This window comes from Meriones unguiculatus (assembly GCF_030254825.1).
Source record: "Meriones unguiculatus strain TT.TT164.6M chromosome 13 unlocalized genomic scaffold, Bangor_MerUng_6.1 Chr13_unordered_Scaffold_28, whole genome shotgun sequence".
Classification (NCBI taxonomy): domain Eukaryota; kingdom Metazoa; phylum Chordata; class Mammalia; order Rodentia; family Muridae; genus Meriones; species Meriones unguiculatus.
In genome coordinates, this window is record NW_026843644.1 from 12,331,092 (window position 1) to 12,346,459 (window position 15,368).

Below are 15,368 nucleotides of genomic sequence, written 5' to 3' on the forward strand. Positions count from 1 at the left end.
TAGATATTCAAGATTGTGATGTCCTCTTGGTGGACTTTTCCTTTGATGAGAATATAGTGGCCCTCCTTATCTTTTTTGATTAACTTGGGTTGAAAGTCTATTTTATTAGATATTCGGATGGCTACTCCAGCTTGTTTTCTGGAACCATTTGCTTGAAAAACAGTTTTCTAGCCCTTTACTCTGAGGTAGTGTTTGTCTTTGTTGCATAGGTGTGTTTCTTGGATGCAACAGAATGTTGGATCCTGTTTCCTTAACCATTCTGTTAGCCTGTGTCTTTTTATTGGTGAGCTGAGTCCATTGATATTGATAGATAATAGTGACCAATGCATGTTAGTTCCTTTTGTAATGGAGTCAATGATCTAACCCTGTTTCATTGCTTGTTTTCTTTTCATTTTTGTTGGGACATTATCTGTATGCCCTGTTTTCTTGGGTGAATTTGTTTTCATTGGATTGGAGTTTTCCTTCTAGTATCTTCTGTAGGGATGGTTTGCTGTGTAGATATTATGTAAATTTAGTTTTGTCATGGAATATTTTGTTTTCTCCATCTATGTTGATTGAAAGCTTTGCAGGGTATAGTAGTCTGGGTTGACATTTGTGATCTCTTAGAGTCTCCATGATACTTGCCCAGGCCCTTCTGGCTTTCATAGTTTCTGATGAGAAGTCCGGTGTGATTCTGATAGGTCTACCTTCATATGTTACTTGGCCTTTTTCCCTTGCTGCTTTTAATATCTTTTCTTTGTTCTGTAGATTTAGTGTTTTGACTATGATGTGACGTGATGTGTTTCTTTTCTGGTCTAGTCTATTTGGAGTTCTGTAGGCCTCTTGTATATTTATGGACATCTCTTTCTTTAAGTTGGAAAAATTTTCTTCTATGATTTTCTTGAAAACATTTTCTAGACCTTGGAATCTGGAGTCTTCTTTTTCATGAATTCCTATTATTCTTAGATTTCTGTCTTTTCATAGCATCCTTGATTTCTTGGATATTTTGTGATTGGAACTTTTCTGATTTTACTTTTTCTTTGAGAGAAGTATCCATTTCTGCAAGTGTGTCTTCAGCTCCAGAGATTCTCTCTTCCATCGCTTGTATTCTGTTGGTGATGCTTACTTTTGTGGTTCCTGATCTTTTCTCCAAGTTCTCCAGCTCAAGGGTTTTCTCATTTTGTGTTTTCTTTATTGATTCTAATTTAGTTTTCATGCCTTGCACCATTTCTTTCATGTGTTTGAATATGGATTCCTGTCTCTCTATGATGGTCTCTATTTCTTTTTTCATTTCCTTCTTATATGCCACTAATTTTTCCTCTACTTGTGTATCTATTTGTTTGGCTATGTTTGCCTGTGTTTCTTTAAGGATATTGTCTATTTCTTCTTTCTTTGCCTCCAATTGACTGGCCATCTCTTTGAAATATTTGTTTATTTCCTCCTTATGAGCCTCAAATAATTGGGCAAGCATGGCTTTAAAATCATTTTCCTGTGCTTCTGCTGAATTGGTGTATCCATCAATTTTGGGGTTTGCTGGTGAAGTCATGATGTCCTGATTTATGTTGGAAGTGTTCTTTCGCCTACCTCTGGCCATTGGCTTATCTGAAACCTTCCCTGTTTGTTTTTGGATTCTGCAGATCAGACTGGTGCTGTCTCTCTCTGGTGTCTGGAGAGTTCTTCAGGAAGCTGAGCACTCTCAGCTGTGCTGAGGACTAGCTGTACAGGCAGGTCTCTTGGCAGAGATCTTGGTATCCAGGGCTCTCTGCTCTCTGGTTTGGCCCTGCTTCTTTGATGTGTTCCGCCAGTTCTGTGCTGCTGTCACTGCCAGGTTCTGAGGTCTTGCTGCAGCTGGAGATTTCAGGGTGGTCACTTCAGCAGGGATGGGGTAACCAGGCTCTCTGTTCTCTGGTTTGGTCCTGGTTAGTCTTAAACTGGAGGGCTGTGGTGCCCCGCCAGTTCAGTGCTGCTCTGCTGCCACTTCCTGCTGTAACTGGAGACTGGGTTGCTAGTCCCTATGCTTTCTGGGAAGTCCTGGGATCTCTTTGTTGTGCTCTCCAAGCTTGGGAGGCCCAGCGCCTGGTGTGTCCAGGTTGTATGACATTTCTGCCTGGTTTTGGTGAGTATATAGCGTATTCTCTGTCACTGTGGGATTGGGCGGGCCGTACCGTCAGTGATGGCGATCCTGCGGAGCTAGTATGGTGTCTAGCAGATTCGCGCCCTGGGAGGATGGTGCAGCTGCTGCGCGAATCTGGGACTTCGGGGCACGTACTGCTGGCTTTTGTCTGCCACTAAAGTGCTTGGGGCTCCGTCTCAGTGGCTGTATACCCCAGGCAGTTAGGTCTGTGCTGAGAAAGATGAGTCCGCTGTGCCTCTGTGCCGAGGAGGAAGGAGGTCTGGGGGAAGGGAGTGCAGCAAGAACAGAGGATCGTTTCTCTCCTTCCCCAAGCAAGTCTCTCCGTGACTGGAGGCCAAAGTTTTCACCTTCTGCGATGTTCCCTGGTGTTCAGAAAGCCTCGCTGTGGTTTTCCTGGGTTGGGGGTCCTTCCATTCTCCAACTCAGAAGATCAGGTATCCCACCACTCAGAAACTGTGTGTGCTAGTCGCCATCTTTGCTCCGCCCCCCCAACACTTCTTTTTTAATAGAAGTGTTTTACTTTTTATTTTTAACCTATAGACCATATACATGATTTAGAAAGGAGAATATACAAAACAATGATCAAAGAATAATCATGTGTCCTATGCCTTTTCTTTTGTCTGGTCACTCAAAAAATGATGTTATCAGCTATGATTATTGTTGCTTGCCACTCACATTATTTTTATCCATGTATTCACTGTAGTCCACTTTCACTTCCACATATATATGAGCCTCCTTCTTCACATGCTGATAAGCCACATCTCTGATCCCTGGTCAAAACATGATATTCAGTGCCATGCTGTCTTTTGACTGATGCCACCAACTGTTCACTGTCTCCTGATAGCCACATTTCATTTGTTGCAGATAAAATATGATGACTGTGTTTTTTTCTTTCCAACTGTCTCATGACAGGGTTGTGACCTACTCCCCCAAGTAACTGAAGATGATTCATAGGTTGCTCAAGAACCCAACTAATGGCTACTTCATATTCATGTCTTATAAACTAATGAAACTCCTTTAACACAGGTTTTCAAAGCACACCTTTGATTTTCCTTACAATCTAACCTTTAGGCTTTTTCTTCTCCCCTCCTTCTCCTGATGCACAGAACCCAACTGTCTAACACTAGCACTTCTGTGTCAGAAAATAAATGGAAGAAGCACTAGAATTATATGATTATATTGCCAATGAAGTATAAATTTATACTGCTGCCACTCTTTCTGCCATACAAATGTATGGCATATTTTAGAATTCAGTGACCTTCAATGATGTGCACGTGAAATTTAGCCAAGAAGAGTGGGTTTTTCTGGAACCTTCCCAGAAGCAACTCTACAAAGATGTGATGCTGGAGACTTGTAAAAACCTTACTGCTATAGGTAAGACAGCAAATTTTCTTTTAAAAATAAGGAGACAATTCTTACTTTGTTATTGATCCTCTTCTATAATTTCAATTGAAAATGAGGAGGAATGAGGTGAATAAATCAGGTATGTTTCTAAGGGTCACAGAAGATAGTGATTTAAGTTTTGCCTTAATAATAATATGATATTTCCAACAATATATATTTCCTGGTACTATATTTTAGGCTACAATTGGGAAGAGCACACTGTTGAAGAATATTTTCAAAGTTCTACAAGTAATAAAAGGTAAATTTATTTGCATGCTGATACAGATATGAATCTTAATAAATTTTACTGTGTCCTGAAAGTTTGTTTTTTGTTTGTTTGTTGGCAGGTTTTTATTTTCTGTTTCTTAAATAGTTTTTTTTATGTAGCTATGGCTTGACATAGAATTGCTTGTTAGACCAGCCTGACCTCAAAATCACACAGATCTGCCTACTTCTGTCTCCACAAGTGCAGGGATTAAAGGCATGGACCAGTACACCTGGCTGTGTCCTGGAAGTTTTAAAGAAAAGCAACAGTGTAAAAACAGCACTGATTTAGGTGTAATGATAATCATTAAAATCTCACAATTCCATGTACTTCAATCTCAGGTATCTGATTTGTGTTTGCAAGGCACTCCCCTAGGATAGAAGAAAATAAAATAATGTTGTAACTGAAAATACCATTTGAATCATATGGACATTACAGCTACTGAGTTGAATTGCCAATCTGTTTAGTCTCATTCTATCTACTCAGATATTGTAAGAGGTATACAATAGGTGATTAGTATGTGTCCAAAACGTTCTAATACACAAATATTTCATAGTATAACCAGTGTTACTCATATTCATGCAGAACATTGTAATGTTTAGTGAAAGGAGGAGCTTATGAGAGTCAAGAATATTGTTGTGGAGAAACCTTAATTGCTGTATGACATGTCTATGATGAACAAAAAACCAACTGTGTTAATTCAATGGAGAATCTTTTCTTATTCTTGTAATTTAAATTGTCATATGTCACAATGTTTCTAAGAAACATGAACATAGGGATATTGAAAGAAGCAGTGGACCTGCCTTTCTCCAAGAACAATTAATTTTGTAGTAGTCCCCACTTTGAGTAGATTTTCTGAATGCTATAAATGGTTACTGTTAATTGGTTTTGCAACTTCACTGAGAATTGATCAGCAAACGCATACAACTGAAAATACCTATGAATACTAGGAATTTGGAACTTCTTCTGCGTGTCCTGGCTCACTTTGCAAAGGAAGTGTCATTCATACAGTACAAAAAATTGTGAATGGAATTGCTGTGGTAAAGCTCTGAATTATTACAATACTCTTCGTATATACAAAAAACCTCTTGTGAAAAATAATATTATAAAAGTGAACCACGTAACAAATGCTCTTACCATCACAAGGATCTTCAAAAATACCCATAATGAAGGGAAAAGACATGAATATAAATAAAGTGATAAAAATTTAAAATTTGATGCTTCTTTACCATTAGATAAAATTATGAAATTATTCATATAGATAAATATATTTATTAGTATAATGCAATGACTGTGGTAAATCTTTCACATGTGCTAATTATCTTTGCAGGCATGAAAGAAGTCATACTGGAGAGAAACTTTCTAAATGCACTCTATGTGGTAAAGCCTTCCTCTATACCACTGAACTCGTATGGCATAAAAGAACACACACTGTAGAGAAGTCTTACAAATGTAATCAATGTGGTAAACCTTTGCACAAAACAGTCATCTCAAAAGCCATAGAAGAACACATATTGGAGAGAAGCCTCATGAATGTAACCAGTGTGGTAAAGCCTTTTCACAAAACAGTACTCTCTTAAGCCATAAAAGAACACACACTAGGGAGAAACATTATGAATGTGACCAGTGTGGTAAAGCCTTTGCAGAAAAGAATAATCTCAAACGGCATAATACAACACATACTGGAAAGAAACCTTATAAATATACTCAACATGATAAAGCCCTTGCACAACAGAGTAGTCACCGAAAACATGAAAAAACACACAGTGGAGAGAAACCTTGTGAGGGTAATTACTGTGATAAAGCCTTTGCAAGTAACAGTCATCTCCTAAGACAACAACACATTCTGGAGGGAAACCATATGAATACAACTATGTGGTAAAGCCTTTGCACATAACATCTCCTAATACATAAAGGAACACATACTGGAAAGATGTCTAACTGCAACCAATGTGAAAAAAAACTTTTGGACTTCAGAATAATCTCCACACTCATGAAAGAAATCCTAATGTACAGAAAGTATCTTTACTGGAGAGGAATTCTGTGAGTATAAGCAATGTGGAAAGGCCTTTGTGTACTTTGATCCACTGAGATCCAACAGAACTGTAAAACTAGCTCAATGGAAATGACCTCCCTTTTCAAGAGGGGAAAGGGAATAGGGGGAATAGGAATGGAGGGTAGTACTGGGGGAGAGAAGGGAGGGGAACTACGATTGGAATTTAAAGTAAATAAACTTATTTTTAAAAAGAATACAATGAATGGTGAATATCAATTACATGCACCAGTATTATATAATAAGGTTTTTAGGGGAGACTTACTGATAATCCTGATTCTCAACGTTTACTGTTTTCAATTGCCTCACTTTACACAAGAAACTTTTAGTCCAGTGGATGAATATGTAGGGAATGGTGAACTAACACCAGCCAGGAAGATCTCTGAGAGTATCATAAGAGTGGTAGCCTGTAGAAGTTTCTTTGTGTACACATACCTATTGTTCCAGCGGTACTATTGAAAAGTATCACAACCCACACTGAATTTTGAGATATGAGGGAGGAGGCTTTCTCTTCCTTGTATGACCCTGCTTCTGGCCTAGATGTGTAACCATGTCAAGGGTGAGTTTTCTCTGCCTGACTTCATCTGGAGAGTGTCATTAAACATCGACACCACCAATCAAATTTGATAGATGGCCTTTGACACAGATCCCTGATAACTCTCCCCTCCCTTCAAATATAGGATAATTTGGTTCTGTGTTCTTGTTCTTATTCATATACTAGGAATGTGCTGTTTAATGCAAATCAAGCATCCTTGAATTGCCTAGTATTAAACAATTATCTACACCTATGCTTGGAGCATCCCAGTCACTCCCTAAGGGATATAAGCCTCTGTTTTCTGTTTTCTGGAATTAAAGTTGAACTTACTTTCTGAGATGGTTCTCAGAGTGGCTGACCACTGTTAGGCTTGTGGGCTTTCCAAGCTTTAAACCTCATCTTCTACCCCTCATGCCTTCCTGGGCTGGTGGGAAACAGCCCTCCAGGCAGCAAGAGAACCACATTCTCTGAAATGCCTGTGATAAAATGTTTCAGACATCATAGCATTTCAAAGTTCACATGTTTCTGGATGTGAGATGGTCAATCAAACAGTGTCTTAGAGTAGGACCCTTTAAAATGAGTTATACCTAGTGTTTATTTCACGGTAAGGTTGCAGGCAAGCTTCATGGTATAAAATCTTCCGAGCTGAGTACACTTGCCTATGGAAAAGAAATAAAAGCAGAAATTTTATTTCTCTGTTTTTAATAGCTGAGTAATGTTCCAATAACGTATGGATGGATGGCAGAGGAGAGGAACTCCCCTTTTGAGTGGACTAGGGAAAGGGGATGAGGGAAGATGGAGGGAGGGTGGGACCTTCTATCAGCATATATAAGGAATATATTCTGAAAAATAGAAAAAATTAATAAAATAATAAATATTAAGAAAAAACAAAACAAAAGAGCAAAAATTTGAGTCAGTTTGAGTAACCACCCTTCCTCAAAGAAATGAAAGAAGATATATAGAAAGAAAAGAAAAACAAAACATTTGTCTTTGCCACTTTTCTTCCCTGTGGGCTCACTTGATAATCATTATCCAATGGAGAACATGCTTCTCTCTCTGAAGTTTATGTTACCATATAAGTAGGATTTGAACCTGGAACTAATAGCAGAGGTTTGTTGTTAACATATCAAATCAAAACTACCTGCCATTTTCTCCCAGCAATCCTTCACTCCTTCCATGTTATCTGGTCTTCCAGGCTAGTATAGCCCATGCAATACCCTAAATTCTCCTTCCCAGGGCCTGAGCTAACCTCATTCCCCCCCTTACCCATCTATAGGCAAACTATTTTGGCTTCCTGCCACTGTCAAGAGCCATGCAGTAGCAACAGCAAAACAGCTGTAGATCTCATGGAATGTTGCTCCCCTGTTAGCATACTTATGATGAGTTTGTCTTAGAGAAGCATAATCCCAAGAACTGATTTTCCAAAGGACTTTGTGTTCTTATGTAGCATATCTCTGCTTGTTGCCCTTATGATGTCCATAATCCTTATAACATATGTTGTATGAAAACTTTAAGAAGGCTTCTAGCTCTTCACTGGGCAATATCACTGACATTTATAATTAACAATGCTTGATCTCTTTCCACATGTTTACTGGAGCAGATTAATGAATTACCCACTGCCCTTGAAAGGAGCCATAGATGTAGAGTGTTAGTAATGACCATTATACTTAGAAACAATTTGGAAAAAATAGATTGTTTAACAAGGTCAGGGAAGATGTTTTGGCTAATGGCTCTGATGTAAAAAATCTTAGAGAACAATTTAAAGTTAAGAAAAGTACACTAGTAATAGTAAAGCCATGGATATTTTAAGGTTGATGAGCCAAAACAATAGCCCAAGGTAGCATTGGCTGTCTGGGCACCCTCAAACTGGGTCTAAAACTGAAACAGCAGTTGATTCCCCTATATTTGTTTTTCCCCTCAGCTTCTTGATATGATTTAATAAAAATGATTAATGAGTAGATGCATACCCCTTTAAGATTTAAAGTACAGGTGCCAGTACCATGCCATTTTTATTACTGTTGTGCTATAGTACTAACTGAGATCTCAGATGAAGATACCTCCAGAAAACCTTTTATTGTACAGGCATTTTTTAAAATCAATTCTGGGTTTTTTGTTTTTCCATATGAAACTGAGAATTGTTCTTTCAAGGTCTGTATTGACTTATGCTGGTATTTTGATTGGAATTGCATTGAGTCTTTAGATTTCTTTTGGTAGAGTGGCCATTTTTCCTATGTTAATCCTACCAATCCTGGAGTATGGGAGATCTTCTGATATCTTCCTTGAAGTTCTTTTTTTTTCATACAAGTCATTCACTTGCTTGATTAGAGTCACACCAAGGTACTTTATGTTATTTGTGGCTTTTGTGAAGGGGTTTTGTTTACCTAACTTCCTTCTGAGCCCATTTGTCTTTTGTATACAGGAGGGCTTCACTTATTTTAAAATTTAATTTTGTATCCAGTCATTTTGCTGAAGTTGTTTATCAGCTGTAGGAGTTCCCTGGTTGAATTTTTACTGTTATTCATGTGTACTATCACATCATCTGCAACACAAGCTGGACTGGATGTGGAGAAAAGTGAACCCTCCTCCATTGCTGGTGGGAATATAAACTTATACAACCACTTTGGAAATCAATCTGGTGCTTTCTCAGAAAATTATGAATAGTGCTACTAGAATATTCAGTTATATCGACCCTGGGCATATATTAAGAAGATTATCAACCATACAACAAGGACATTTGCTCAACTATGCTCATAACAGGTCTATTGACAATAGCCAGAATCTGGAAACAACTTAGATGTCCCCAAACCGAGGAATAAACACAGAAATTGTGGCACATTTATACAATGCAATACTATTCAGCAATTAAAAACAAGGAAATCAGCAGGCAAATGGATGTAACTAGAAAATATCACTCTGAGTGAGGTATCCAGAAGCAGAAAGACACTCATGGTATATACTCACTTATAGGTGGATATTAGCCATATAATATAGGATTAAAAATACTAAAATCTATAGTCCTAAAGGATCTAAACAACAGGAAGATCCCTAAGGAAGATGCTTAATCCTCATTCCGAAGGGCAAATGGGATAGACATTGGTAATGGGGGAAAATAGGGAACAGGGCAGGAAACTAACACAGAGGGCCTCTGAAAGAATCTACATAGCAGGGTATTGAAGCAGATGGTTAGACTCATAGCCAAATTTTGGGCAGAAAGCATGGATTAATATGGAAGATTCAGGAGGTAGGAAGATCTGGATGTAAGAGGAGGCCAACTGAGCCAAAACATATGGGCCCAGTGGGTCCTATTCCAACCAAGGACCATGCATGAAGAACACCTAGAACCCCTGCTCAGATGTAGCTCATAAGTATCTCAGTTTCCCTGTGAGTTCCCTATTAAGGGTAACAGTGGCTGTCTCTGAGATGAACTTAGTTGCAGGCTCCTTGATCACCTACTCGTGGACTGTGCAGCCTTGCCAGGTCACAGAGGAAGGAGGTGCAGCCATTCTTGTTAAGACATGATAAGATAGGCTAGGATAAGATAGTAGGGAAGTAGGATGTTCCCTATCAGTGGACTAGAAGAGGGGCATAGGGGTAGAAGAAGGAGGTAGGTTGTAACTGGTGGAAGATGAGGGAGGGGCTTACAGCCAGAAAACAAAGTAAATAAATTGTAATAATAAAAAAATGAGGTTTTTTTTTCCTGAGATGGCTGGACTCAGGCAACTGTCTCTTAAAAACAACTAGAAAGAATAGTATTTCATCTCTACTCATTTTCCTTTTTCCTGTAATACTATATATAATAAATACCCTTGATAAAATTCAGTGGTTTGTCATATATTCCTAGTATTATAATATCGTAAAATATTGTACAATTCAAATTTTGGTATGTTAAGTGTGTAAAAATAGTTTATGAAAAAGTGGCTTGAGTTTTCAAAAGAGCAAAGAATGATTACTCAAAACTCAGGAGGGTAAAAATGGAAGAAAAATTGATGGAAGAATACATAATATATAAATAAATTAATATCTCTTACACAGTAATTATAACATTTTGGTTATTGAGATTTAAAAAATATACACAGAATATTTCTCAAGTAAAAAATGTAAGCTATTATTAATAGCTCTTATGCATGCACCCAGAGGTATTTCTTTATATTATTCCTCTTGTCACTGAAATGTGTTCTTTGACAAGTCATTACACTACACCCTGATGTTCAGGCTCTAATACTGACTATTCAATTCTTATTTCAGAGCACTGACTGCTTTTAGCCCAGTTAGGACTGAAGTCAGACAATGTTTCATTTCTGTGTCTAGCTCAGGTCATAACTTTTGATAATACATTTTGAGTTCATCCACAATTTCAAAGTAAAATGATTGCCTTTCTTGAAATGTTAAATGTTCTCTCTCACTCTTGCATACACACACACACACACACACACACACACACACACACACACACACACACATGCATGATACATGTAATAGCTGTTATTGTCAACCCAAGACTTGAAATCGAAAGAGCCAAAAGAGGGATATATGAGAGATTTTTTTAGGGAGGACAGAGAAACGAGAAATAATGTGATTATATTAAAAATCTCAAAAAACAAAAGTAAATGTTTTCCATGAATAAAAAAATGAATAATATTATATTTTGGACTCATGTGGTTCAGGACAATCAAGTCCATTCTATCTTAACGCATGGTAAGCTTTGCTTCAGTAAACATGAGTGTAGATGTGTGCTGGACCAGCCCTAGTCATCTGTTTCATATGGATAATGGTGGAATTCCTCATTCAGTGTGTACAGTACATATTCTCTTTTAAATTGACTCAAGAATTTTAATATTTGTTTGTGTGAACTGTATAAAATAAAGTTCCCCTAAACTTCTTTTTTTGGTCCACTTTCTTCTACTGTCTCCTTTCATCTTTTTACATAGAGATGCTGTCCATCCTGGATGATAAAGAGTGTTCTGTAGATGCAGCAGAAGAATGAACATTGCTGTCTAGTCCATTCTGTTAGTTCCTGTCTTTCTATTGGAGAATTGAACATCCAAGTTGAGAGATTTCAATGAGCAATGTTTATTATTTCCCTTTATTTTGTAGTTATGGTGTGGGGATTTTGCCTTCTGATTTAATGCTTGGGATTATTCATTTTTTGTGTTGTCTTGGGTACAGTTAACACTTTACATTGGAGTATTTCATTGATTGGCTTCTGTAGTGAAGTTTTACAGAGATACTGCTCATATTTGGTTTTATTATGCAATATATCTTTATTCCTCATTTATTATTGAAAGTTTACTGGATATAAGAATAAGGGTCCCTTAAAGATTATATATAATCTGCCTCAGCCATTCTAGGTTTAGAATCTCTCTTGAGAGATCAGGAGTTATTCAAAAGAGCCTGAATTTATATGCAACTTAGTATTTTCAGCTTGTAACTTTTCATAGCCCTTCTTTGTTTAATATACTTTTCTTTACATTTAATGTTTTGATTTTATGTGCTGAGCACAATTTCTTTTTGGTACACTTTAATTGTTGTTCTATATATATTTTGTACTTTTATAGGCTGTCCCTTATTCATTAGGTTAAGGATACCTTCTTCTATTATTTTGCTGAAAATATTTTCTAGGATTTTGATGTGAGTTTTTTCTTCTTTTTCTATTTCTATTATTCATAAATTACTTTTTTTCACCTTTTAGATTTTCTGGATCTTTTGTGCATGGCTATTTAACATTTCTTTTGACACAATTGTTGTCTTCTTCTTCTTCTTCTTCTTCTTCTTCTTCTTCTTCTTCTTCTCCTCCTCCTCCTCCTCCTCCTCCTCCTCCTCCTCCTCCTCCTCTTCCTCCTGCTCCTCCTCCTCCTCTCTTGCCAGTGAGGGAAATTTTTGGCCATCTACCTTTTGGAATGTACTCTTAAAAATACAATTAAGAGTAGTCCCTTGGATAAAATGAGTGTCCCTTGGAGAAAACTACATTTTCATTTGCAAGCACTTATCAATTAGAGATAGGGCTAGGGACAAAACATTAAAGGCCTTGTGCATGCTGCCTCAGTCTCTCACAGTTTATCTATTCTTCAGTCTTCTTAATTTATAGTGCTTTGTTCTTTGATATCCTCTATCCTTTCTGGCTCTTACACTCTTCTGGCTGAATTACTGAAGAGCCTGAAGAGCATATTCTGAGGTCTCTCACTGACTGTCTATTGTCCCTATGGGTCTCTGAATTTGTCTCCATCAGATGCAGGATGACATTTTTGATGGCTGAACAAGATACTGGTCTATGAGTATAGCAGAATGGTGTCAATGGTCATTTTATTACTTTTAGTAGAATGCAGTATTTGCTTTCCCCCACGAACTATGGGCTGTGTAATTTCTTTTTCTTGAGCAATAAACTAGTGTCAGGTGTGGATTCCATCATGTGAAGTGGGCCTTAAGTCAAACTATAGATTAGTATTTATGCCTACAACTCTTGCACTAATATGTCTTACAGGTAGAACATTGTTACAGTTCAAAAATTTGGTAGCTGGGTTAGTGTTTATATTTCTCTTCTTGTAGTTGCAGAGTACTTCCCATATCAAAGTTGCTAGAATGTAACTGTGAAGGTTCTATGTAGGCACAAGCTCTATTTATTTATGTTCAATGTAAGTGTAAGTGTTGTCTTCAGCAATAGGGCATTGCAGTCAATTTGTGGAAAGCTGCCTATAGTCTTGGCAAAAGCCTGTATTCTTTTGGCATTACAATCACACTACTTTGGCCAATACCTCAGTTAAATATAACCCATTACCAGTACTGGATGCTTAATTTAGTGACAAGAGATTTCCAGTTGGGACTTTCTTCTCGTGTGGTGATTTCATTTATATTGGCTTCTTATATGTATATATTTTAGAAAGTTTCTATTGCATTAGGTTTCCACTGTACCAACCAAATGACCCTTAATTTTACCTGTCTTTCCTCATGTTACCTTTTCATTGCCCTCTTCCTTTCCCAATCTCCTTGAATTCTATCTTTTTAGCCCATCTTCCATTTGTACCAAGTATTTTATTTCCCTTTCCTATGGAGAAATCTCTGCCTCCCCTAACCCCAGTTCTTAATCTGTATGTATCCCCTGCAGTATTATGTCCAGTTGCTTGCATATCATACATCTTGCAACTAATATATATGTAAAAGCAAATACATACCCTATTTGTCTTTTGGGGTCTAGGTTCTCTCACTCTCAGTTACCTGCAAAGCTGTATTTACCTTCACGTTTCATGATTTGATTTTTTAAATGTCTGAGTAATATTTGATTATGTAAATGCACTAGTACTATAACAAAAAATAGAAATACACACTGGAAAGCAAGAAATACACATTAGAAAAATAAATAAAATCTTCATAAATGGTGCTGACCAAACTAGATGTATATATGTAGAAACAGAAATAGGAGCTTATTTTCACTGAAAGTCACCTCCGAATGGATTAAAACCTTATCAAAGTTCATATACAGTTAAAGCCATGAAGTCAGCACAACTATTTGACAAAGATCCAGCACAGCTGAGCTGCATGTTACAATATGCAGCTCATGCTATCTTTCAGGCTTGGTCTTGATCTCCACTTGCTACATGCTTAGAGGACTTTCAATACATGTACAACGTGGGGCCATTGGAGAAATGGGAAATTTTTTAATGAATCATTTATGCCTTCACCCTGGAGTACTGATTCTAAGCTTCTCCAGAAAAATCCTGAGCATACTGCTACTCTCATTTTTAGGGGGAATATCAATTATCTGGCCCTACATGAATATCTTCCTCATGGAAGTTTTAACTCACATAAAAATGGCAGAAAACTCCTTATGAGACTTCAGCTCCAAGATAGTCTTGCAAAATCTACCCTTGGGCTTCCTCAAGAAGAAAATAACCAGAACAACATACTCTTAAAAAGGCAAACAAAGTTTCTACAGCTAGGAGAGTTGATAGTATTTGAGATTAGATACCTTGTACTTCTGTATCCTCAGATGATTACTTGGCAAATAAGATTAGGAGTTCCATATCGTATGTTCTCAGTGATTAGATAAAGATGTAAATGAATGGCTGGAGACATCTTCACATTACACTAGGGTATATAATGATGGACAAAGAATGTTTTATAAAAATGATTTTTAAAGTGAGGTATTATGACCTCCTTTTCCTACAAATATCAGCTTTCACAGTATCACTGTGGTGTAGTATGACCAAAATAATGAAAGAATACTTAGATTTAGCACATAAGTAAATTCTACAAAGACATGAGGTATAGACAATGCATTATGCCAGGAATTTAATAATAACTGTTGCTGCTTTGGTGTAAATGGTTTTTCTTAAGGCTGTCCATTAAAATTTGATAATATACTTCTTGGGACAAAGCAATATGCAAAAGCTGGCTTGAAGATTTTCTTTCTTTGCCATTGAATCTGAGAATGTGTCCAACCTGAGATTGGGCTTTAAGGCTGTGGCAAATATGCCTCCAGATTCTAAAAAAAATGTCAGGTTATGGGATTGATGAAGAAAAATGATAGTAGAAAGATAAGGTTTATCAATGATGACTAAATTTATGACCAAGAGACAGTTAAAACTCCTGTCTGGGAACAAAAAGGATATCATCTATGCTTTAGAACAATGTGAATCTATCTTTTATTATTGAAATCTGTCTAAATAAGGAAGTACTCTGAATGCCAGTCAGTCAAGACTCTAAGTTTCTTTGGACAACCATGCCTGATTCATTTCTGCCTTGCCTTATTTTTCCCTCCTCTCTGGAAACTATCAACTTCTGGGGATGGTCCCCAGTCTTTCACCACACTCTCTCTTTTCTTCCATGGTTTGTTGAATATTCACAACTAAAGATCTAGAGCTACATGGTTTAGAGTAGACAGGGCATGTGATTTCTGTTTTCTGGATCTGAGTTACCTAAAACAATATCATCGTTTATATTTCTACTTATTTATGTACATACCATTTCAGTTATCTATCAGTTGAAGAATGTTTATGTGTTCCCAATTTGTACTTATTTTGAGTAG

At 37.2% G+C, this 15,368-nt stretch overlaps 1 protein-coding gene across 1 annotated transcript in view; it reads left to right on the forward strand.

Moving 5' to 3' along the window:
• The window catches only part of LOC132650603 (zinc finger protein 260-like), a gene marked incomplete at its 3' end in the record, with an annotated part of 153,824 nt that overhangs the window by 7,784 nt on the left and 130,672 nt on the right, over window positions 1-15,368 (forward strand). Inside the window, exon 2 of the mRNA XM_060375952.1 lies at window positions 5,284-5,464. Coding sequence (XP_060231935.1) covers window positions 5,284-5,464 — 181 coding nt within the window. The remainder of the gene's footprint in view (window positions 1-5,283; window positions 5,465-15,368) is intronic.